Genomic DNA, 23,040 nt, shown 5'->3' on the forward strand with positions numbered 1-23,040 from the left:
CATCCATTTATTTTCGGATGGATGGAATACATGTCAATATGTCATGCCTTTCTATTCTTCAGTACCTATTCCATCTCTGTTGTAGCATGTTTTATAATTGAAGCATCATTCTTCTATATAAGACATGCAAGGGGAAGACGTCTATGTTAGAATCTGAAGGGTTACAAATCAGGTCTTTGCAAAAGATCCAAATGCCAGGAGATAATAAACCAACTCCAGTTTTCATAGATACTGCTCCAGTACAGAGAAACCCAACTCCCATTGATAATAAGCAGATTCCAGTGGCCAAAGAACTAGTCCGCTCCAGTCCAGCAAAAATATGTCAACTCCATTCTAAGAAGCGTGTGCGTATCCTCGCATCATGAAATTTTATAGCATTCTGATCATATTTTCTACATGTTTCTTACACATCTCTCTTTTAGAAAGTAAGGTTAAACGATAGAAGACTTCCTCCATTGGGAATTCTCTGTGCTCCAATGCTGATGTAAGTACCTGTTGTATATCACTATATTTTTACATCAGCATGTATTTTGTTAATCTGCGTGAATCCAACCTTTATCTGATCTCAAATTAGTTGTAGCAAAATGTTAAAGGCGCCAATGTTGATTTTTGTAAGGAAAACTGCCTGGTAGTTTTGCATACTGAGCTGCATGAGTGTACTATCTCATATCATGCACATTACTGAATTGTAGTGCTGCTCTGGTTGCCCATTCATTCATTTTGTCAATGTTGCTTTCGTATTACCTTACCTAGCTGATGATAGCTGTGCCATATTGTGTTAATTTGGTGTAGGCTAGTTTCCCAAATGTTCGTTGTGTCAATGTTGCTTTCCTATTATCTGACCTGGCCAATGATAGCAATGCTAGTGTGTTAATTTGGTGCAGGCTGCTGAAGATAAGAAGACAAACTCTGAAAACAGCAAGGCAACCCATTGTTTCTTTCCAATAAATCTAGGCCAGGTAATATGGCAATAACTCATGATTAATCTGTTCGGTTCCCCTCCTAATTTATGTTATGATGCAGTGGTCGAGACACTCTCCACTATCAATAATACAAGCCTGCCAAAATCGCCATCTGAATCTGTTCTGTTTCCTCTATCTCGAATGCAACGGAAAAAATGTATGTCTGTGAACCAATTAATGGCTGAAGCAATGATGGAAATGGTGGAGGAATTAGAGTTGCACATTCCCGTGCAACAACAACTGATCAATGTTTTCACAGACAGTATAGCAAAGCAGCAAGAACTTGCCCACATGCTTATGGGCGTCATCCGCGCTGAGGTTGCAGATTGTGATATTGTAGATCGTTAGGTTCTGTTCATTTATTTTCACTGGCATCAATCTTTGATTGTGATGACCCACAAGTATAGGGAATCTATCATAGTCCTTTCGATAAGTAAGAGTGTCGAACCCAACGAGGAGCAGAAGGAAATGATAAGCGGTTTTCAGCAAGGTATTCTCTACAAGCACTGAAATAATAGGTAACAGATAGTTTTGTGATAAGATAATTTGTAACGAGCAACAAATAACAAAAGTAAATAAAGTGCAGCAAGGTGGCCCAATCCTTTATGTATCAAAGGACAAGCCTGGACAAACTCTTATATAGAGAAAAGCGCTCCCGAGGACACATGGGAATTATCGTCAAGCTAGTATTCATCACGTTCATATGATTCGCGTTCGGTACTTTGATAATTTGATATGTGGGTGGACCGGTGCTTGGGTGCTGTTCTTACTTGAACAAGCATCCCACTTATGATTAACCTCTATTGCAAGCATCCGCAACTACAACAAAAGTATTAAGGTAAACCTAACCATAGCATGAAACATGTGGATCCAAATCAGCCCCTTACGAAGCAACGGATAAACTAGGATTTAAGCTTCTGTCACTCTAGCAACCCATTATCTACTTATTACTTCCCAATGCCTTCCTCTAGGCCCAAATAATGGTGAAGTGTCATGTAGTCGACGTTCACGTAACACCACTAGAGGATAGACAACATACATCTCATCAAAATATCGAACGAATACCAAATTCACATGACTACTAATAGCAAGACTTCTCCCATGTCCTCAGGAACAAACGTAACTACTCACAAAGCATATTCATGTTCATAATCAGAGGGGTATTAATATGCATATAGGATCCGAACATATGATCTTCCACCAAATAAACCAACTAGCATCAACTACAAGGAGTAATCAACACTACTAGCAACCTACAGGTACCAGAGGAATCATTGGAGATTTTAATTTCATCAGGTCCTCTGAAAACAGAAATTTACCAGGGGGAGATGTTGATGATATCTTGATCTTCAATGAAATTATTGGTCACCTGGGTTTGCTTGAATTGCCACTCAAGGGGAGGTCTTATACTTGGTCTAACATGCAAGATTCCCCTTTGCTGGAGCAGCTGGATTGGTTTTTTACCTCCACTAACTGGATATCTGTTTATCCTTTTACTGAAGCACTTCCTTTGGCTAGAACTGCTTCAGACCATGTGCCTTGTGTTGTGGTAATTAAAACCTCCATTCCTAAGTGTAAAATCTTCAGATTTGAGAATTACTGGGTGCACATGGAGGGTTTCTTGGAGTGTGTGCAGAAATCTTGGAGCAAACCATCTAATAAATCTCACTCCTCTGCAATCATTGCTGATAAGCTGAAAACTCTCAGGCAGGACCTAAAGAGGTGGCAAACTAGTTTTTCCAAGATGAAGCTGCTCATCTCTAGCTGCAACAAGGTCATTTTACTGCTAGATAACTTGGAGGAGCTCAGGCCTCTATTTAGGCAGGAATTTAATTTCAGGAAAATTGTCAAACTGCATTTGGAAAATTTGTTGCGTACACAGTTTTTGTACTGGAAGAAGAGATGTACTATTAGATACATCAAAGTGGGCGAGGAAAACACTAAATTTTTCCATGCCATGGCTACAGAAAGGTTTAGAAGAAACTCTATTGCTAGCTTGCAGTAGCCTGATGGTGCTGTTATTTCTGATCACTCTCAAATGGAAGGTATGATCTGGAGTGCTTTTAAAGGACGGATGGGAGTTTCAATAGGAATTGTTATGGGTTTTGATCTGTCTGTCCTGCTACAACATGTGCCTGGCCTTGAGGTTTTGACAAAACCCTTTACAATTGAGGAAATGGACCTGGTGGTCAAGCATATGCCCATTGATAAAGCCCCTGGACCAGATGGTTTCAATGGCCTCTTCTTCAAGAAGTGCTGGCACATTATTAAGCATGAGTTCTATGCTTTAGCTCAGGATTTTTATGATGGTAAAGCCAGCTTGGAAAACATAAATGAGTCTTTCATCACTTTGATTCCTAAGAAACTTTCACCTGAAGTGGTTGGAGATTACATGCCTATTTCTTTGACTGGCATGGGTATTAAGTTTCTGTCCAAAATGGTAGCCAATAGATTTCAGGAATTGATAATGATGTGCATCCATAAAAACCAGTATGGTTTCATTAAGTCTAGGACAATTCAAGACTGCATTGGGTGGACATTGGAATATTTGCATCAGTGTCATCAATCCAAAAGGCCCATTTTGATTCTCAAACTAGATTTTGAGAAAGCTTTTGACTCCATTGAACATGAAGCTATCTTTCAGATCATGAAGCACAAGGGTTTTAATGAGAAACGGATTAGTTGGGTGAAATCTCTTTTGTCATCTGGGACCTCCTCTGTTCTGCTTAATGGTGTGCCTGGGGAAAAATTTGTCTGTAAAAAAGGGGTTAGACAAGGAGACCCAGTATCCCCTCTTCTTTTTGTTCTTGCTGCAGATCTCTTGCAATCTGTGGTCAATGACATGCATACCAGAGGGGAAATTAAACTGCCTATTCCCTGTCATGACAAGGACTACCCAATTGTGCAGTATGCCGATGACACTTTGATTGTGGTACCTGCTGATGAAGCACAGCTTTTGGCTCTTAAGAAAATGTTGCTGGTTTTTTCTCAGTCCACTGGCCTGGAGGTTAATTACCACAAATCTTCTATGATCCCAATAAATGTTTCTCAAGAGGAAATCCAGAGATTGGCATCCATTTTTGGTTGTCAAGTGGGAAAGATGCCCTTCACCTATCTAGGTTTACCAGTTGGAACTACCAAACCTCCAATGTCTGATGTGCTGCCTCTGGTTACTTGCATGGAGAGGAGAATGTCTGCTAGTTCATCTTTCCTTGCTCAGGGAGGTCGACTGCAATACTTAAACTCTGCTTTGTCCTCCTTACCAATATTCTTCCTCTGCAGTTTGCTTATTGCTCCTGGTATTCTGAAGCAACTGCACATAATTCAAAGGCAGTGCTTGTGGAGAAAAAATAGGCAAGGACCTGCTCCTTCTCTGGCTGCTTGGGATCTGATTTGTAGACCCAAAAACAAAGGAGGCTTGGCATCCTAGACCTTGGTTTTCAAAATGTGGCCCTCTTATTGAAGCATGTCAATAAGTTCCTCAACAAGGCTGGAATTCCTTGGGTACATCTCATTTGGAACTCATATTACCATGAACTTGTCCCACAAGGAACCACTCCATGTGGGTCTTTCTGGTGGAGGGACATTCTTAAAATCATGGATCAATTCAGAGAAGTCACATGGGTTAAAGTTAATGAGGGTGACACTGCTCTTTTCTGGTAGGATAAATGGGAGCTTGGAAACTCTGTCTTGCCTTTGCAGCACAGGTTTCCAGGTTATTTTCTTATGTCAAAGATGCTCTGGTCTCAGTCAAGGATGGATTTTCTACCCATGACCTGATCTCTTGGTTTCATCTCCCACTTTCTGAGCAGGCACACAATGAGCTTCTGGTTCTGAAATCTCTTATGCTGAATCATGAGAGGAATTCTGATCTGAAGGATGTTTGGTCTTGGCATGGCTCTAACAAACCCTATACTGCCAAACAATTTTATGTATCCAGGTTCATTAATCATACTTTTAACCCTGTCTTGACTTGGATTTGGAGGAGCTGCTGCACCATGAAGATCAAGGTCTTTGCCTGGATGCTAATAATAAGGATATGGTGGAAAGAAGGCATTGGCATATAGATGATGGAGTTAATTGTGTGCTTTGTCCCACTCACACCAGGGAAGATAGGGATCATCTTTTCTTCAACTGTAATTTTAGTCAGAGGGTTTGGAATTTTCTCCAGATTGATTGGGAAGCTGGAAATGACATGGGCAAGATTGTGCTCAATGCTAAGAGAAAATTTGCACACCCTTTCTTTGCTAAAGTGGTCTTCACTGCTTGCTGGAATATCTGGATCATCAGAAATGGAAAAAATTTCGGACAGGAAAGGCCCAGTTTTAATAGGTGGAGAGGGGCTTTTGTGAATGATATGCTTTTACTTTCTCACAGAATCAAGGTGAGGTTCAAGGAAGACCTGGTTAGATGGGTCTCCTTTCTACCCCCTTAAATGTATTTTTTGTTTTCTTTTCCTTCTTAGCTACTCCTGGTAGCCTTTGTAATCCTTGTAATTATGTTATATTAAATCAATAAATGGCTGTGGGGGCTTTCCCTACAGTGCTCGGTCAAAAAAAAAACCTACAGGTACCAATCCCGGACTATGAGACAAGAATTGGATACAAGAGATGAACTAGGGTTTGAGAGGAGATGGTGCTGGTGAAGATGTTGATGGAGATTGCCCTCTCCCGATGAGAGGAGCGTGGGTGATGGTGATGATTTCCCCCTCTCGGAGGGAAGTGTCCCCGGCAGAACAGCTCTGAGGGAGCCCTAGATTGGTTCCGCCAAGGTTCCGCCTCGTGGCGGCGGAGTCTCGTCCCGAAAGCTTGCCTATGATTTTTTCCTGGACGAAAGACTTCATATAGTAGAAGATGGCCACCGAAGGACCAACAGGGGGCCCACGAGGCAGGGGGGCACGCCCTGGGGGGTAGGTCGCGCCCCCCACCCTCGTGGACAGGTGGTGGCCCCCCTGACGTATTTCTTCTGCCCAGTATTTTTTATTATTTCCAAAAATAACTTTCGTGGAGTTTCAGGACTTTTGGAGTTGTGCAGAATAGGTCTCTAATATTTGCTCCTTTTCCAGCCCAGAATTCCAGCTGCCGGCATTCTCCCTCCTTATGTAAACCTTGTAAAATAAGAGAGAATAGACATAAGTATTGTGACATAACGTGTAATAACAGCCCATAATGCAATAAATATCGATATAAAAGCATGATGCAAAATGGACGTATCAGCTCCCCCAATCTTAGACCTCGCTTGTCCTCAAGCGGAAGCCGATAATGATAAATATGTCCACATGTTTAGAGGTAGAGGTGCCGATAAAATAAAATACGGACATGAGGGCATCATGATTATTCTCATAACAACAACATATATGGATATTGTCATATGATTTCTTATGCTCAAGTAATAATCTATTCACAACGCAAAGTATGAATAAGAAACTTCATTGAGAACCAACAAACTATAATCTCAGTCATTGAAGCAATTGCAATTTATCATAACATCAGAAAGAGTCTATGTCAGAGCTTTCGAGCAAGTCCACATACTCAACTATCATTTAGTCTTTCATAATTGCTAACACTCACGCAATACTTGTGGTTATGGAGTTTAATCAGACACAGAGAAAGATAGGGGCTTATAGTTTCGCCTCCCAACCTTTTACCTCAAGGGTAATGTCAACAATAATAGTTCATGCTAACCCATATCCAATTAGATATATCTATCAAGATCTTTCCAACATCCTGTGCTTGCCAAAGGATAAAATATAAAAAGGAAAGGTGAAGATCACCATGACTCTTGCATAAGGTAGAAGATAATAATAAAAGATAGGCCCTTCGCAGAGGGAAGCAGAGGTTGCCATGCGCTTTCAGAGTTGGATGCACAAATTCTTAATGCGAAAGAACATCACTTTATATTGCCACTTGTGATATGAACCTTTATTATGCAGTCCGTCGCTTTTATTTCTTCCACATCACAAGATCGTATAAAGCTTATTTCCTCCACACCAATCAATCATACATATTTAGAGAGCAATTTTTATTGCTTGCACCGATGACAACTTACTTGAAGGATCTTACTAAATCCATAGGTAGATATGGTGGACTCTCATGGCAAAACTGGTTTAAGGGTGTTTGGAAGCACAGGTAGTATCTCTACATGGTGCAAAGAATTTGGCTAGCATGAGGGGGAAAGGCAAGCTCAACATGTTGGATGATCCATGACAATATACTTTATCTCAGATATAAGAAAACATAACCCATTACGTTGTCTTCCTTGTCCAACATCAACTCTTTAGCATGTCATATTTTAATGAGTGCTCCCAATCATAAAAGATGTCCACGATAGTATATTTATATGTGAAACCCCTCTTTCTTTATTACTTCCTATTAATTGCAACGATGAACAAAGCTATGTTTGTCAACTCTCAACAATTTTTAATCATCATACTCTTTCTATGTGAAGTCAGTACTCTCAATAAGATCCATATGATCTCTTTGTATTTCTTTTTTTATTCTTTTTCTCTTTTCTTTATTCACTCTAGATCATAGCAAAATAATCAAGCCCTTGACTCAACACTAATCTTTATTAAATAGCTCACTGACTTGATTACATAGAGGGATCATAAAGCAAAACTCAAAACTAGATCATACCATAAACTTTATTCTACTAGATCAAGATACTACTAATAGGATCGAACTAAGAAAAATGGTAAAGATAGGAGATGTGATGGTGATACGATATCGGGGCACCTCCCCCAAGCTTGGCAGTTGCCAAGGGGAGTGCCCATACCCATGTGATTATGTCTCCTTTGTTGGTGAGGAAGGTGGCGGGGTTGTTGATGATGCGGGCTTGTCTTCCATCTTCCAAGGCATAGGCTCACCATCATAGAAGGATGATCGAGTCTCCGGGATCCTCAAATCTGCAGCCAAACTCATCCTTTTGAATCTATATTCATACTCACAGTTTTGGTTTTGCAGGTCATAGATTTGGGCTTGAAGGTGCTCGATCTTCTCGTGAAGCTTGAAGATGGTCTCCCCAATGTTGTTGGCATCCAGCTTGTGGTTGTTGGTGAACTCCGCGATCATCATGTGGTTGGAGTTGAGTCCGCATTCCACCATCCCCTGGCACTTGAAAACTTGTTGCTCCATTGCTTCGAGCCTCGTCTCCACGCTTCTGGTCCCCTTCGGTCCCTCAACATCACGGATGTGCAGCCAACAACCCATCACGCATCTCAATAGTTTGAGGGTGTCGCAGCATCTCCGCGAGGTAAGGGTTGATGACCTTCTCGAAGAACTTGTCCTTGGGGGCACTTGGAGACGTCATGATAATCTAGATCTGTCAGAAAAACAGCTCGAAACAAGAACAGAGGATAATTGCTTGATACAGGAGTCAAAACCTTCGGGAGATTATATAATGAATTTTTACCGACCAAAATACGTATCGTACAAGAAAACGGAGTCCGGAGAGCACACGAGGTGCCCACGAGGTAGGGGCGCGCCCAGTAGGGTAGGGCGCGCCCTCCACCCTCGTGGAGGCCTCGTGTCCTTCCCGGACTGCTTCTTATTTTTCTATTTTTCTAAATATTCCAAGACAGAGAAATATTGCCATAAAAACTGTTTTGGAGTCGGTTTACTTACCGTACCACATACCTATTCCTTTTCGGAGTCTGAAACGTTCCGAAAGTGTCCCTTATGTATTCCTCCAGGGTTACGATTTTAATAACATTGGTTTCAACATTTATGGGATTACCTGAGATATAATGTTTGATTCTTTGACCGTTCACCACCTTCGGATTTGTGCCTTCGAAGTTGTTGATTTTTATGGCACCGGAATGATAGACCTCCTCGATAACGTAGGGGCCTTCCCATTTAGAGAGAAGTTTTCCTGCAAAAAATCTTAAACGAGAGTTGTATAGCAATACATAATCACCAACATTAAACTCACGCTTTTGTATTCTCTTATCATGCCATCTTTTAACTTTTTCTTTAAACAACTTGGCATTTTCATAAGCTTGGGTTCTCCATTCATCAAGTGAGCTAATATCAAATAACCTCTTCTCACCGGCAAGTTTGAAATCATAATTGAGCTCTTTAATAGCCCAATAAGCCTTATGTTCTAGTTCGAGAGGTAAGTGACATGCTTTACCATAAACCATTTTATACGGAGACATACCCATAGGATTTTTATATGCAGTTCTATAGGCCCATAATGCATCATCAAGTTTCTTGGACCAATTCTTTCTAGATCTATTGACAGTCTTTTGCAAAATTAATTTGAGCTCTCTATTACTCAATTCTACTTGACCACTAGACTGTGGGTGATAAGGAGATGCAATTCTATGATTAACATCATATTTAGCAAGCATTTTACGGAAAGCACCATGAATAAAATGTGAACCACCATCAGTCATTAAATATCTAGGGACTCCAAACCTCGGAAAAAATAACTTCTTTAAGCATTTTAATAGAGGTGTTATGATCAACACTACTAGTTGGAATAGCTTCTACCCACTTGGTAACGTAATCAACACCAACTAAAATATGTGTGTATCCATTAGAGGCAGGAAAAGGTCCCATATAATCAAAGCCCCAAACATCAAATGGTTCAATAACAAGTGAATAATTCATAGGCATTTCTTGACGTCTACTAATATTACCAATTCTTTGACACTCATCACAAGATAAGACAAACTTACGGGCATCCTTGAAGAGAGTAGGCCAATAAAAACCGGATTGCAATACCTTATGTGCAGTTCTATCTCCAGCGTGGTGCCCTCCATAAGCTTCGGAGTGACACTTGCGTAGGATCTGTTCCTGTTCATGCTCAGGTACACAGTGTCTAATAACAGCATCTACTCCTTCTTTATAAAGATGTGGGTCATCCCAAAAGTAATGTCTCAAGTCATAGAAATACTTTTTCTTTTGCTGGTATGTGAAACTAGGCGGTATAAATTTAACAACAATATAATTAGCATAATCAGCATACCATGGAGCAGTACGAGAAGTTTTTATGACATTTAATTGTTCATCAGGAAAGCTATCATCAATAGGTAGTGGGTCATCAAGAATATTTTCTAACCTAGACAAGTTGTCTGCAACGGGGTTCTCAGCTCCCTTTCTATCAATAATATGCAAGTCAAATTCTTGTAGCAAGAGAACCCATCTAATAAGTCTAGGTTTAGCATCTTTCTTTTCCATAAGATATTTAATAGCAGCATGATCAGTGTGAATAGTTACTTTAGAATCAACAATATAAGGCCTGAACTTATCACAAGCAAATACAATTGCTAAAAATTCTTTCTCAGTAGTAGCATAATTTCTTTGAGCATTGTCTAGAGTTTTACTAGCATATTGAATAACATTTAATTTCTTATCAACTCTTTGCCCTAGAACAGCACCTACAGCATAACCACTAGCATCACACATAATTTCAAAGGGTAAATTCCAACCAGGTGGCTGAACAATAGGTGCAGAGATCAATGCTTTCTTAAGTATTTCAAATGCTTCTACACAATCATCATCAAAGACAAATGGTATATCTTTTTGCAATAAATTAGTCAGAGGCCGAGAGATTTTTGAGAAGTCCTTAATGAACCTCCTATAGAAACCGGCGTGACCAAGGAAACTTCTTATACCTTTGATGTCCTTGGGACATGGCATCTTTTGAATAGCATCAACCTTGGCTTTATCAACCTCAATACCTCTTTCAAAAACTTTATGCCCCAAGACAGTACCTTCATTAACCATAAAGTGGCACTTTTCCCAATTCAAGACAAGGTTAGTTTGTTCACATCTCTGCAAAACTCGATCAAGGTTGCTCAAGCAATCATCAAAAGAGGATCCATAGATGGAAAAGTCGTCCATGAAAACCTCACAAATCTTTTCACAAAAGTCAGAGAATATAGCCATCATGCATCTTTGAAAGGTAGCAGGTGCATTACATAAACCAAAAGGCATACGTCTATAAGCAAAAGTACCAAAAGGGCAAGTAAAAGTAGTCTTTGGTTGATCATTGGCTGACACAGGTATTTGAGAGAAACCAGAATAACCATCTAGAAAGCAAAAATGTGTATGTTTGGATAATCTTTCTAGCATTTGATCGATAAAAGGTAAGGGGTAATGATCTTTTTTAGTAGCCTTATTTAATTTGCGAAAATCAATTACCATCCTATAACCTGTAATAATTCTTTGCGGAATCAATTCATCTTTATCATTAGGAACGACGGTAATACCTCCCTTCTTAGGGACACAATGGAGAGGACTTACCCACTGACTATCCCAACAGGATAAATTATACCTGCCTCAAGGAGCTTTAGTATTTCTTTTCTTACCACTTCTTTCATCTTAGGATTCAACCGTCGTTGATGATCACGAACTGGTTTGGCATCTTCTTCCAAATTTATTTTATGTTGACATAGAGTGGGACTAATGCCCTTAAGATCATCAAGAGTATATCCAATAGCAGCACGGTGCTTCTTCAGAGTTCTCAATAATCTTTCTACTTCATGCTCTGAAAGGTTACACTAATAATAACAGGATATATCTTCTTTTCATCAAGATAAGCATATTTAAGAGTATCAGGCAACAGTTTATGCTCAAACACGGGATCACCCTTGGGTGGAGGAGGATCCCCTAGGATTTCAACAGGTAAATTGTGTTTCAGGATGGGTTCCTATTTAAAGAATACTTCATCTATTTCCCTTCTTTCATTCATAAACATATCATTTTCATGGTCTAGCAAATATTGTTCTAAAGGATCACTAGGAGGTACGACAATAGAAGCAAGACCAATAATTTCATCCTTACTAGGCAGTTCTTCTTCACGGTGTTGTCTACTAAATTTAGAGAAATTAAACTCACGAGACATATCACCTAGACCGATAGTAACAACATCCTTTTCACAGTCTATCTTAGCATTAACGGTGTTCAAGAAGGGTCTACCAAATATAATGGGACAAAAACTATCTTGTGGGGAACCAAGAACAAGAAAATCAGCAGGATATTTAGTTTTCCCACACAAGACTTCAACATCTCTAACAATTCCCATTGGTGAAATAGTATCTCTATTGGCAAGTTTAATTGTGACATCAATATCTTCTAACTCAGCAGGTGCAATATCATGCTTAATTTCTTTGTATAAGTCAATAGGTATGGCACTAGCACTAGCACCCATATCACATAATCCATGACAACAATGATCTCCTATTTTAACAGAAATAACAGGCATGCCTACTACAGGTCTATGTTTCTCTTTAGCACAAGGTTTGGCAATTCTAGCAGTTTCCTCACAGAAATAAATAACATGCCCATCGATATTATCAGACAAGAGATCTTTAACAATAGCAACATTAGGTTCAACTTTAATTTGCTTAGGAGGTGTATAAGTTCTAATATTGCTTTTATAGACCACAGTTGAAGCTTTAGCATGATCCTTTATCCTAACAGGGAAAGGTGGTTTCTCAACATAAGAAGTAGGAACAATAGGATCATTATAAGTGACAGTCTTTTCTTCAACTTTAATAGGTGCAGCTACTTTTACTTCTATGGGAGGATGATATTTAAACCACTTCTCCTTGGGGAGATCAACATAAGTAGCAAAAGATTAACGGAAAGAAGCTACTATCTCAGATTCAAGTCCATATTTAGTGCTAAACTTACGGAAAACATCGGTATCCATAAAAGATTTAACACAATCAAACTTGAAAGGCAACCTACTTCTTGTGAGGACTTGGCCTCATGCCTTGTCCAGCAGTGGCCTTTTTCTTCAGCAAGGTCTGACCAGTTGAAGACTGAAGCGGAGCTGAGGAACTTGCAGAGGCTCCTGAAGCAATTGAAATTCCTGTAGTCCTTTGGCAAGAGGCAATATGCACAGGTGCTGAGGATTTTGCAACAGAGGGGGTTGGATCTGCCTTTGAAGATGTTGCTTGAGGAATAAGCCGTGAGGGCTTTGAGGAACTTGGCCGCGAGGGCATTGCAGTTGAGGAACTCGGCTTGACAGCTGGTTTCTTTGGCATAGCCTTCTTAGGCTTGCTAGCAGAGGCCTTGATTGTTCCATGCTATTATATTATCTGTTTTGGATGTTTAATGGGCTTTAATATGCTCTTTTATATTATTTTGGCACTAACATATTAACCGGAGGCCCAGTGTCAGTTTCTGTTTTTTTTGCCTATTTTAGAGTTTTGCAGAAAAGGAATACCAAATGGAGTCCAAACAGAATGAAACCTTCGCGATGATCTTTCTTGGACCGAAAGCAATCCAGAAGACTTGGGGTCGAAGTCTGGAATGCCACAAGGAGGCCACGAGGCAGGAGGGCGCGCCCAGGGGGGCAGGTGCGCCCCCACCCTCGTGGGCCCCTCGTAGCTCCACCGACGCACTTCTTTCGCCTATATATACTCTTATACCCTAGAAACATCAGGGGGAGCCACGAAACCACTTCCACCGCCGCAACCTTCTGTACCCGTGAGATCCCAACTTGGGGCCTTTTCGGCGATCTGCCGGAGGGGGAATCAATCACGGAGGGCTTCTACATCAACACCATTGCCTCTCCGATGAAGCGTGAGTAGTTTACCACAGACCTTCGGGTTCATAGTTATTAGCTAGATGGCTTGTTCTCTCTCTTTGATTGTCAATACAAAGTTCTCCTCAATGTTCTTGGAGATCTATTCCATATAATACTCTTTTGCGGTGTGTTTGCTGAGATCCGATGAATTGTGTATTTATGAACAAGATTATCTATGAATATTGTTTGGTTCTTCTCTGAATTCTTATATGCATGATTTGATATCTTTGCAAGTCTCTTTGAATTATCGGTTTAGTTTGGCCTACTAGATTGATCTTTCCTGCAATGGGAGAAGTGCTTAGCTTTGGGTTCAATCTTGCGGTGTTCTTTCCTAGTGACACTAGGGGCAGCAAGGGACGTATTGTATTGTTACCATCGAGGATAAAAAGATGGGGTTTATATCATATTGCTTGAGTTTATCCCTCTACATCATGTCATCTTGCTTAATGCATTACTCCGTTCTTATGAACTCAATACTCTAGATGCATGCTGGATATCGGTCGATGTGTGGAGTAATATTAGTAGATGCAGAATCGTTTCGGTCTACTTGACACGGACGTGATGCCTATATTCATGATCATTGCCTTAGATATCTTCATAACTATGCGCTTTTCTATCAATTGCTCGGCAGTAATTTTGGGAGTCTTTTAGAACAGCATGGTAATTTCTTTGGCTATAAAACTAGTCCTAATATGATGGGCATCCAAGATGGGTATAATAAAAACTTTCATATAAAGTGCATTGAATACTATGAGAAGTTTGATTCTTTATGATTGTTTTGAGATATGAAGATGGTGCTATTAGAGTCATGCTAGTAGAGTAGTTGTGAATTTGAGAGATACTTGTGTTAAAGTTTGTGATTCCCGCAGCATGCACGTATGGTGAACCATTATGTGATGAAGTCGGAGCATGATTTAGTTTTTGATTGTCTTCCTTATGAGTGGTGGTCGGGGACGAGCGATGGTCTTTTCCTACCAATCTATCCCCCTAGGAGCATGCGCGTAGTACTTTGTTTTGATGACTAATATATTTTTGCAATAAGTATGTGAGTTCTTTATGATTAATGTTGAGTCCATGGATTATACGCACTCTCTCCCTTCCACCATTGCTAGCCTCTCTAGTACCGCGCAATTTAGCCGGTACCATAAACCCACCATTTACCTTCCTCAAAACAGCCACCATACCTACCTATTATGGAATTTCCATAGCCATTCCGAGATATATTGCCATGAAACTTCCCACCGTTCCGTTTATTATGACACGCTCCATCATTGTCATATTGCCTTGCATGATCATGTAGTTGACATTGTATTTGTGGGAAAGCCACCATCCATAATTCTTTCATACATGTTACTCTTGATCATTGCACATCCCGGTACACCACCAGAGGCATTCACATAGAGTCATATTTTGTTCTAAGTATTGAGTTGTAATTCTTGAGTTGTAAGTAAATAAAAGTGTGATGATCATCATTATTAGAGCATTGTCCCAGTGAGGAAAGGATGATGGAGACTATCATTCCCCCACAAGTCGGGATGAGACTCCGGACGAAAAATAAAAAAAGATAGAAAAAAGAGGCCATAAAAAAGAAGAGAAAAGGCCCAAATAAAAAATAAAAAAATAAAAAAATGAGAGAAAATGAGAGAAGGGGCAATGCTACTACCGTTTTACCACACTTGTGCTTCAAAGTAGCACCATGATCTTCATGATAGAGAGTCTCCTATGTTGTCACTTTCATATACTAGTGGGAATTTTTCATTATAGAACTTGACTTGTATATTCCAATGATGGGCTTCCTCAAATTGCCCTAGGTCTTCGTGAGCAAGCGAGTTGGATGCACACCCACTTAGTTTCTTTTTGAGCTTTCATACACTTATAGCTCTAGTGCATCTGTTGCATGGCAATCCCTACTCACTCATATTGATATTTATTGATGGGCATATCCATAGCCTGTTGATACTCCTAGTTCATGTGAGACTGTCTTCTGTATTTTGTCTTCTCCACAACCACCTCTCTATTCCGCCTATAGTGCTATATCCATGGCTCACGCTCTTGTATTGCATGAAGATTGAAAAAGTTTGAGAACATCAAAAGTACGAAACAATTGCTTGGCTTGTCATCGGGGTTGTGCATGATTTAAATATTTTGTGTGATGAAGATAGAGCATAGCCAGACTATATGATTTTGTAGGGATAACTTTCTTTGGCCAAGTTATTTTAAGAAGACATGATTGCTTTGTTAGTATGCTTGAAGTATTATTGTTTTTATGTCAATATTAAACTTTTGTCTTGAATCTTTCGGATCTGAACATTCATGCCACAATAAACAAAAATTACATTGATAATTATGTTAGGTAGCATTCCACATCAAAAATTCTATTTTTATCATTTACCTACTCGAGGACGAGCAGGAATTAAGCTTGGGGATGCTTGATACGTCTCCAACGTATCTATAATTTTTGATTGTTCCATGATATTATATTGTCTGTTTTGGATGTTTAATGGGCTTTAATATGCTCTTTTATATTATTTTTGGGACTAACCTATTAACCGGAGGCCCAGTGCCAGTTTTTGTTTTTTTGCCTATTTTAGAGTTTTGCAGAAAAGGAATACCAAATGGAGTCCAAACAGAATGAAACCTTCGCGATGATCTTTCTTGGACCGAAAGCAATCCAGAAGACTTGGAGTCGAAGTCTGGAACGCCACAAGGAAGCCACAAGGCAGGAGGGCGCGCCCGGGGGGGGGGGGGCAGGCACGCCCCCTCCCTCGTGGGCCCCTCGTAGCTCCACCGACGTACTTCTTTCGCCTATATATATACTCTTATAACCTAGAAACAACAGGGGGAGCATCGAAACCACTTTTCCACCGCTGCAACCTTCTATACCCGTGAGATCCCATCTTGGGGCCTTTTCCGGCGATCTGCCGGAGGGGGAACCGATCACGGAGGGCTTCTACATCAACACCATTGCCTCTCCGATGAAGCGTGAGTAGTTTACCACAAACCTTCGGGTCCATAGTTATTAGCTAGATGTCTTCTTCTCTCTCTTTGTTTCTCTATACAAAGTTCTCCTTGATGTTCTTGGAGATCTATTCGATGTAATACTCTTTTGCGGTGTGTTTGCCGAGATCCGATGAATTGTGGATTTATGAACAAGATTATCTATAAATATTATTTAGTTCTTCTCTGAATTATTATATGCATGATTTGATATCTTTGCAAGTCTCTTCGAATTATCGATTTAGTTTTGCCTACTAGATTGATCTTTCTTGCAATGGGAGAAGTGCTTAGCTTTGGGTTCAATCTTGCGGTATCCTTTCCCAGTGACAGTAGGGGCAGCAAGGCACGTATTGTATTGTTGCCATCGAGGATAAAAAGATGGGGTTTATATCATATTGCTTGAGTTTATCCCTCTACATCATGTCATCTTGCTTAATGCGTCACTCCGTTCTTATGAACTTAGTACTCTAGATGCATGCTGGATAGCGGTCGATGTGTGGAGTAATAGTAGTAGATGCAGAATCGTTTCGGTCTACTTGACACGGACGTGATGCCTATATTCATGATCATTGCCTTAGATATCTTCATAACTATGCGCTTTTCTATCAATTGCTCGGCAATAATTTGTTCACCCACCGTAATACATGCTATCTTGAGAGAAGCCACTAGTGAAACCTATGGCCCCCGGGTCTCTTTCCTATTATATTACATCTCTTTTCTTTACATCGCATTTCATTTACTATTTTGCAATCTTTGCTTTCCAATCTATACAACAAAAATACCAAAAATATTTACTTTACTATCTCTATTAGATCTCACTTTTGTGAGTGACCGTGAAGGGATTGACAACCCCTTTATCGCGTTGGTTGCAAGGTTCTTGATTGTTTGTGCAGGTACTAGGTGACTTGTGCGTTGTCTCCTACGGGATTGATACCTTGGTTCTCAAAACTGAGGGAAATACTTACGCTACTTTGCTGCATCACCCTTTCCTCTTCAAGGGAAAACCAACGCATGCTCAAGAGGTAGTAGGCCTCAGCAGCAGCAGTAGAATCTTCATTGAATTTTTTCACTGCTTCTTTTGCCATTTCGGCTAATTGAGCCTGGCGCTTGGCCCATTCCTTGGGAAAATCCTCACCACTTTTGATGCTAGTGGGATCAGCAACTTGGCCTAGAGCCAATGGAGGTCTTGGGCATGGAGGGTGTACAGCGAATTTCTTCATGTACTTTGGAGTCACATATCTATACTCCCTCCATTCTCTGGCCCATCTCCTTTCAATCCGCTGAATGCGCACCTTGCGTTGATTTTTCTTCTCCTTGCCATGCTTGGCTTTGTCAGGACTGCAATATTCATCATATATGTCATCACGGATTTCAAAAAGCAGTATTCATCTCTGGTCTCTTTCCTCCCTTCTGAGGTCGTTTACCATCAGCCATTTTCTTCACTTGAGGATTTTGAAAAATCGAATTTTCTGATGAGGTATGTAATTTCTCTTCAAGGAATGCTGCAAATGAGTTAAGTTGATGAGAATCTAGAGATTCAGCAGCGGACATGTGTACCTGTGAACAGAGTATATGTGCGAAGAATTTGAAGAGGTCATATGCGTTCTCATAAGTTCTTCAAAAGTATCAAGTTTGAGGAATTTGACCATGGGTGTCTTGAGGAATTTCACTAAGCGTTCTTGACTTAGGTTCCAGAGTTGTATAAATTTGAAAATCCACACAATTGAGGTATCTTGAGGAAAAACGCTGGTTAGAGAAACAAATCAAGAATAGAAGCAACATGAGTGTTTAAGAGTATGGAAGTTGAAGAATAAACACCTTTTGAAGATTTTGCGGTGATGGAGTGAAGATTTCTGCAGCCGGCGTGAGTACGAGGGCGATGAGGTTGGGGCAGTGAAGCTCTTCCTCATCAGCGACGATGGAAAGTAGTGGCGGTGCTAGGTCAGAGCTCGAGCGAGGGGAGTGAGATCGAGCGGAGTAAATGAGGTCTGAGGAGGGCGAGGGGTATTTATAGACGAGGTGAAAAACCGCTCGTCCGAAGAAATTGGGCGAACGTGCCCCTGACCCTTCCCATCCTAGCAACATGTGTCACCCATGTATTGAGAAGTGGAGATCGTGTTAGATCATGGGTGAATAGATTAATCTTATCGTGGGATGCGGAATGGTTTGAGCGGCAAGAATATTTTAATGTTCCGTTCGCAAATTCTTCAGCTGACAAGGACACAGTGAAGATTTTGAATGGGTTTCAAATAGAACGCACATGAAGAATTTGTGAATAGACTGGGTTGAGTTTAGCATAGAGGGGGACAAGTCCGATCACATTCACTTAGGCAAAAAGTCAACTTGAAGAATTAGCAATAAGTGAATGCTGTAGAGGACTTGAAAACTCAAATATATGTATAGTCAATGAAGAACAAAGTCGGAAAGAGTGAAGACTTTGCAAAGTTGAAGAATTTGAACAACTGAGGAATTTCAAAACTGAAGAAAAACTCAAATTGAAGATTTTTCAACTTTTGTTGGTGGCGTGACCCACCGTATAAGAATGATGATTTTAGACATCGCGTACAATTGTCATAGGGCTCACACTGCAACTTGTGTGTTAGTCTTCATTGATTGAAGAAAAACGTTACTTTGTGTGTTGCACATCTAAGTCATCAATTTTGCGTAAGTGTTAGGATGTGTGTCCTTTTCAATGAACATTCGAAGATTCTAAGATATTTAGCTCACACTGCAACTTGCTAAATCTCTTCTCATCCAAGGGCTTTGTGAAGATATCTGCTAGCTGTTCTCCAGTCTTCATGTGCTTGATAGAGATGTCGCCCTTCAACACATGATCTCGAAGAAAATGATGACGAATCTGGATGTGCTTTGTCTTCGAGTGCTGAACTGGGTTATGAGCAATTTTGATGGCACTCTCATTGTCACAGTAGAGAGGCAAATTCTTCACAATGATGCCGTAGTCCTTGAGGGTTTGGTTCATCCATAGCAATTGAGCACAACACGGACCAGCAGCAATGTACTCAGCTTCAGCAGTAGAGAGTGATACGCAGTTCTGCTTCTTCGAGGACCAACATACTAAGGATCGTCCGAGGAAATGGCATGTGCCTGATGTTGACTTGCGATCCACACGATCACCGGCATAGTCAGAGTCAGAATATCCAATGAGATAAAAAGCTGAGCCCTTTGGATACCATAATCCAAGTGTTGGAGTGTGAGCTAGATATCGAAGAATATGCTTCACAACCTTATGGTGTGATTCCTTCAGTGTAGCTTGAAAACGGGCACACATGCAAACACTAAGCATAATATCTGGCCTAGATGCACATAGATACAATAAAGAGCCAATCATGGAGCGGTATACCTTTTGATCAAAGTCTATACCATTTTCATCAATGCATAGATGGCCATTTGTGGGCATAGGGATTTTGACGCCTTTGCAATCTTGCATGCCGAATTTCCTCAACACATCCTTGAGGTATTTCTCTTGAGATATGAAGATGCCATTGCACAGTTGATGAATTTGAAGACCTAAGAAGAATTTCAATTCTCCCATCATAGACATTCTATATTCCTCACTCATCATATAGGCAAAGTCGTCACTATAACGTTGGTTAGTACAGCCAAAGATAATACAATCAACATGTCGGAGTAAGTGGCCACGGGTAGCCAAGCCGGCTACCCCTGGCTCTTCAGAAAATTTACCAGGCCTTTGAGCCTTCAAGCGCTCCAAGCATTTGGGCCGCCTTCTCCGGCCGACTACCACCAAAGCCGACTCCCGGAAGGCGACCCAGCCTCACCGACTCCAAGAAGCCGGCCAAGAGAAACGCCGACTCCTAGAAGCCGGCCGAGACCACAACCACTCCTACATAACGACGACCTGACGGGGCATGGCCACAGTGCGGCCCACGACCCCCGAAGCCCGAGGCGGGCCTGGCTACAGGAGGCCGTACAGGAGGGATGTCTCCCGTGCGGCCCGGCACTGTAGCCACGCCAGCTACGACGTCATCCACGACCCCCTCCTGTACGGCCCAAGGACTGCGGGCCCCTTCAGCCAGAGAGAGGCGTGAAGGCGGCCCGGCTTTCCCTAGTCGGCCAGGAGTATAGCCGGCCTCCGGAAGCCGGCTACTCCCTTCCTCGAAGCAGGAGCCCCATTAAGGAGACAAGACGAGGTGAGGCTACAGTGATAACCCCCGCAGCGGCCCACTGTAGCCATGCTCACCTCGACAAAGCCCTCATCATCAGAGGCGCGGCTACAGTAAGCAGCCGCCGACAAAGCCCTAGGCGGTGGGGCCGGCCTGTCGACCCAGTAACCGGCAGCCGGCGGGACCCACCAGCCGGCAGGACCCGGCAGCCGGCGGAGAAGCCGGCGGCAATAGACACTGACGGCTGGGACCAGATCCCAGCCGGATTACCATTGTACCCCCGGGGGGTAGGCCTATATAAACCCCCCGGAGCACCCATGCAAAGGGTTCGCATCCAAGATAGCACACGCACACACACCATAGATAGAGAGAAGCAAGAGCTAGCCTTGTTCTTCTTCTCCCTTGATCCCAACAGCTCTAGGAGCGATTGTAGCTACTCTTTATCGAGTTAGTGATCATGCGGAGACCCCGCAGAGCAGGACTAGGGGTGTTATCTCCTCGGAGAGCCCCGAACCTGGGTAAGATTCGCCGGCGTGCATGTCTTCGCCTCATCCCGTTTCCAGGCACCGGCGACGTTTTATTGGCTCCCACAATGATAAGCCATCCTTTGGCATATGTCGCACCAACCACCCGACATTTGGCGCCCACCGTGGGGCCAGGTGCACCGTTGTCCGGAGACCTGTTCTGGACGGGAACCCTCTTCCTTCCCCGCGAGCGCAGCCAGCCTGCTGCGCCCGATGGCGTTTGCCCCGACGCGCTGCAAGGCGTCGACGACGCCTGCGCAGCGAGCCGCCTCGCCGATCTGCTCGGCGAGACTCGCATCTCCGACGAGCCTGCGTCCGACGCAGGCACCGACTACCCCGAGAGCCGCCTCGTCAGCCTCCTCGACCAACTTCACGTCTCCAGTAAGCCTGCTGCGGACATGGAGTCTGTCGGCTCCACCGACCCGATGCTCATCGACTCCGACACCGCGTCGCTCGACGCCTACCCCTCCGACGTGGTGGTCTTCGACGACCCACTCCCTCGAGCTGACAGCGGCAGCAGCGCTGTCACCGAAGTGCTGGTCATCAGCCACGTCTCCAACTCGGGCGGGAGCGCCCGCGACGCTCAGCAAGCAGCGATGCACGACCTCTCCATCCCCCTCCCGGCCGACGCCGACGCCGAGACCCTGGAGGCACGCCGTCTTGCCCTCATCACGGAGAGCAAGAAGATAGCCTCGATGAGACGCCTCACCGAGGCCCACCAGCGCGAAGTCGACCGCGCCGCCTTCGGGACGCCGCCTCCGAGCGGCCCGAGCCGAGCCGGCTTCGTCCAGAAGCGCGGCGCAGCCGTTGCCAGCATGCTGGGCGCAAATCGCCCCGTCTACGCCACCCCGCTCGAGAATCTGCGAGCCGCTCAGGCGGCGGCAGAGGAGCTCAATGGGCTGGGAGCCGATGAGCTCCCCTACATGACAAGGCGGATCAAGCAGCTGATCGACGCGGCTGCAGAACGGCACGAAGCCGGCGCCCGAGCTGATAGCCATCCCCCGCGCCGGGAGCACGCCGCGACGTCCCGCTCGCCGACTGCGAGTGGCACGCGCCAGAAGAAAGACAAGGAGCCGGCTGCCAGCCGCAGCCGGACCCGCATCACTATCGAGCGCGACGCGGAAGGCCGCCCTCGGGCGTTTGAACATCAGGGAAACCTGCCTCCTCCCCCGCCTCGAAGAGAAAGACGCCTCACTCCGCCGCCCATCACACATCCGACTCTTGGCGACCGACTCGGCCGCCAAGAAGGAGTCGGCGAGAGTGACGCCCGTCACAGGATCGACCGCCTTGCTCGGTCCCTGGCGCTAGAAGAAGAAGTCGATGTCGGCCCGCCATGCTTTGGCCCCCGCATCCGTGACGAGCCCTTTCCCAAAGGGTTCTTGCTCCCCAGAGACACGCCCAAGTACAACGGCTCGGTGAAGCCGGAAGATTGGCTCATCGACTACTCCACAGCCGTCAGCATCGCCAACGGCAACCGGCGCGTTGCCGTGAAGTATGTCCCCCTGATGCTGCAGGGCACGGCACGCACATGGCTCAACAGCCTCAAGCCCCACAGCATCAACAGCTGGCTGGACTTCACCGAGGTTTTCGTCCGCAACTTCACCAGCACCTACAAGCGGCCTCCCAAGCCTCGCCAGCTCTCCCTCTGCGTCCAGGGGCCCAACGAGTCAACCCGCGACTACCTCACGCGATGGGCCGAGCTCCGCAACTCCTGCGAGGGAGTGCATGAGGTCCAGGCCATCGAGTACTTCACTGCCGGGTGCCGAGAGGGCACCCTCCTCAAGCACCGACTCCTCTGCGACGAGCCGGCTACCCTCGATGAGTTGCTGATCACCGCCGACAAGTACGCCACTACCGACTCCTCCATGATGA

General features: G+C 43.4%; 1 protein-coding gene across 1 annotated transcript; it reads left to right on the forward strand.

Annotated features, from left to right (window-relative positions):
- Positions 1–2,571: 2,571 nt before the first annotated feature.
- Positions 2,572–4,316, forward strand: LOC141027178 (uncharacterized). The gene is made up of 4 exons (XM_073504154.1): positions 2,572–2,866; positions 3,008–3,402; positions 3,871–3,969; positions 4,245–4,316. The coding sequence occupies exons 1-4, from the start codon at positions 2,572–2,574 to the stop codon at positions 4,314–4,316; spliced, it is 861 nt and encodes a 286-aa protein (XP_073360255.1).
- Positions 4,317–23,040: the final 18,724 nt, after the last annotated feature.

This window comes from Aegilops tauschii, chromosome 7, assembly GCF_002575655.3.
Source record: "Aegilops tauschii subsp. strangulata cultivar AL8/78 chromosome 7, Aet v6.0, whole genome shotgun sequence".
Classification (NCBI taxonomy): domain Eukaryota; kingdom Viridiplantae; phylum Streptophyta; class Magnoliopsida; order Poales; family Poaceae; genus Aegilops; species Aegilops tauschii.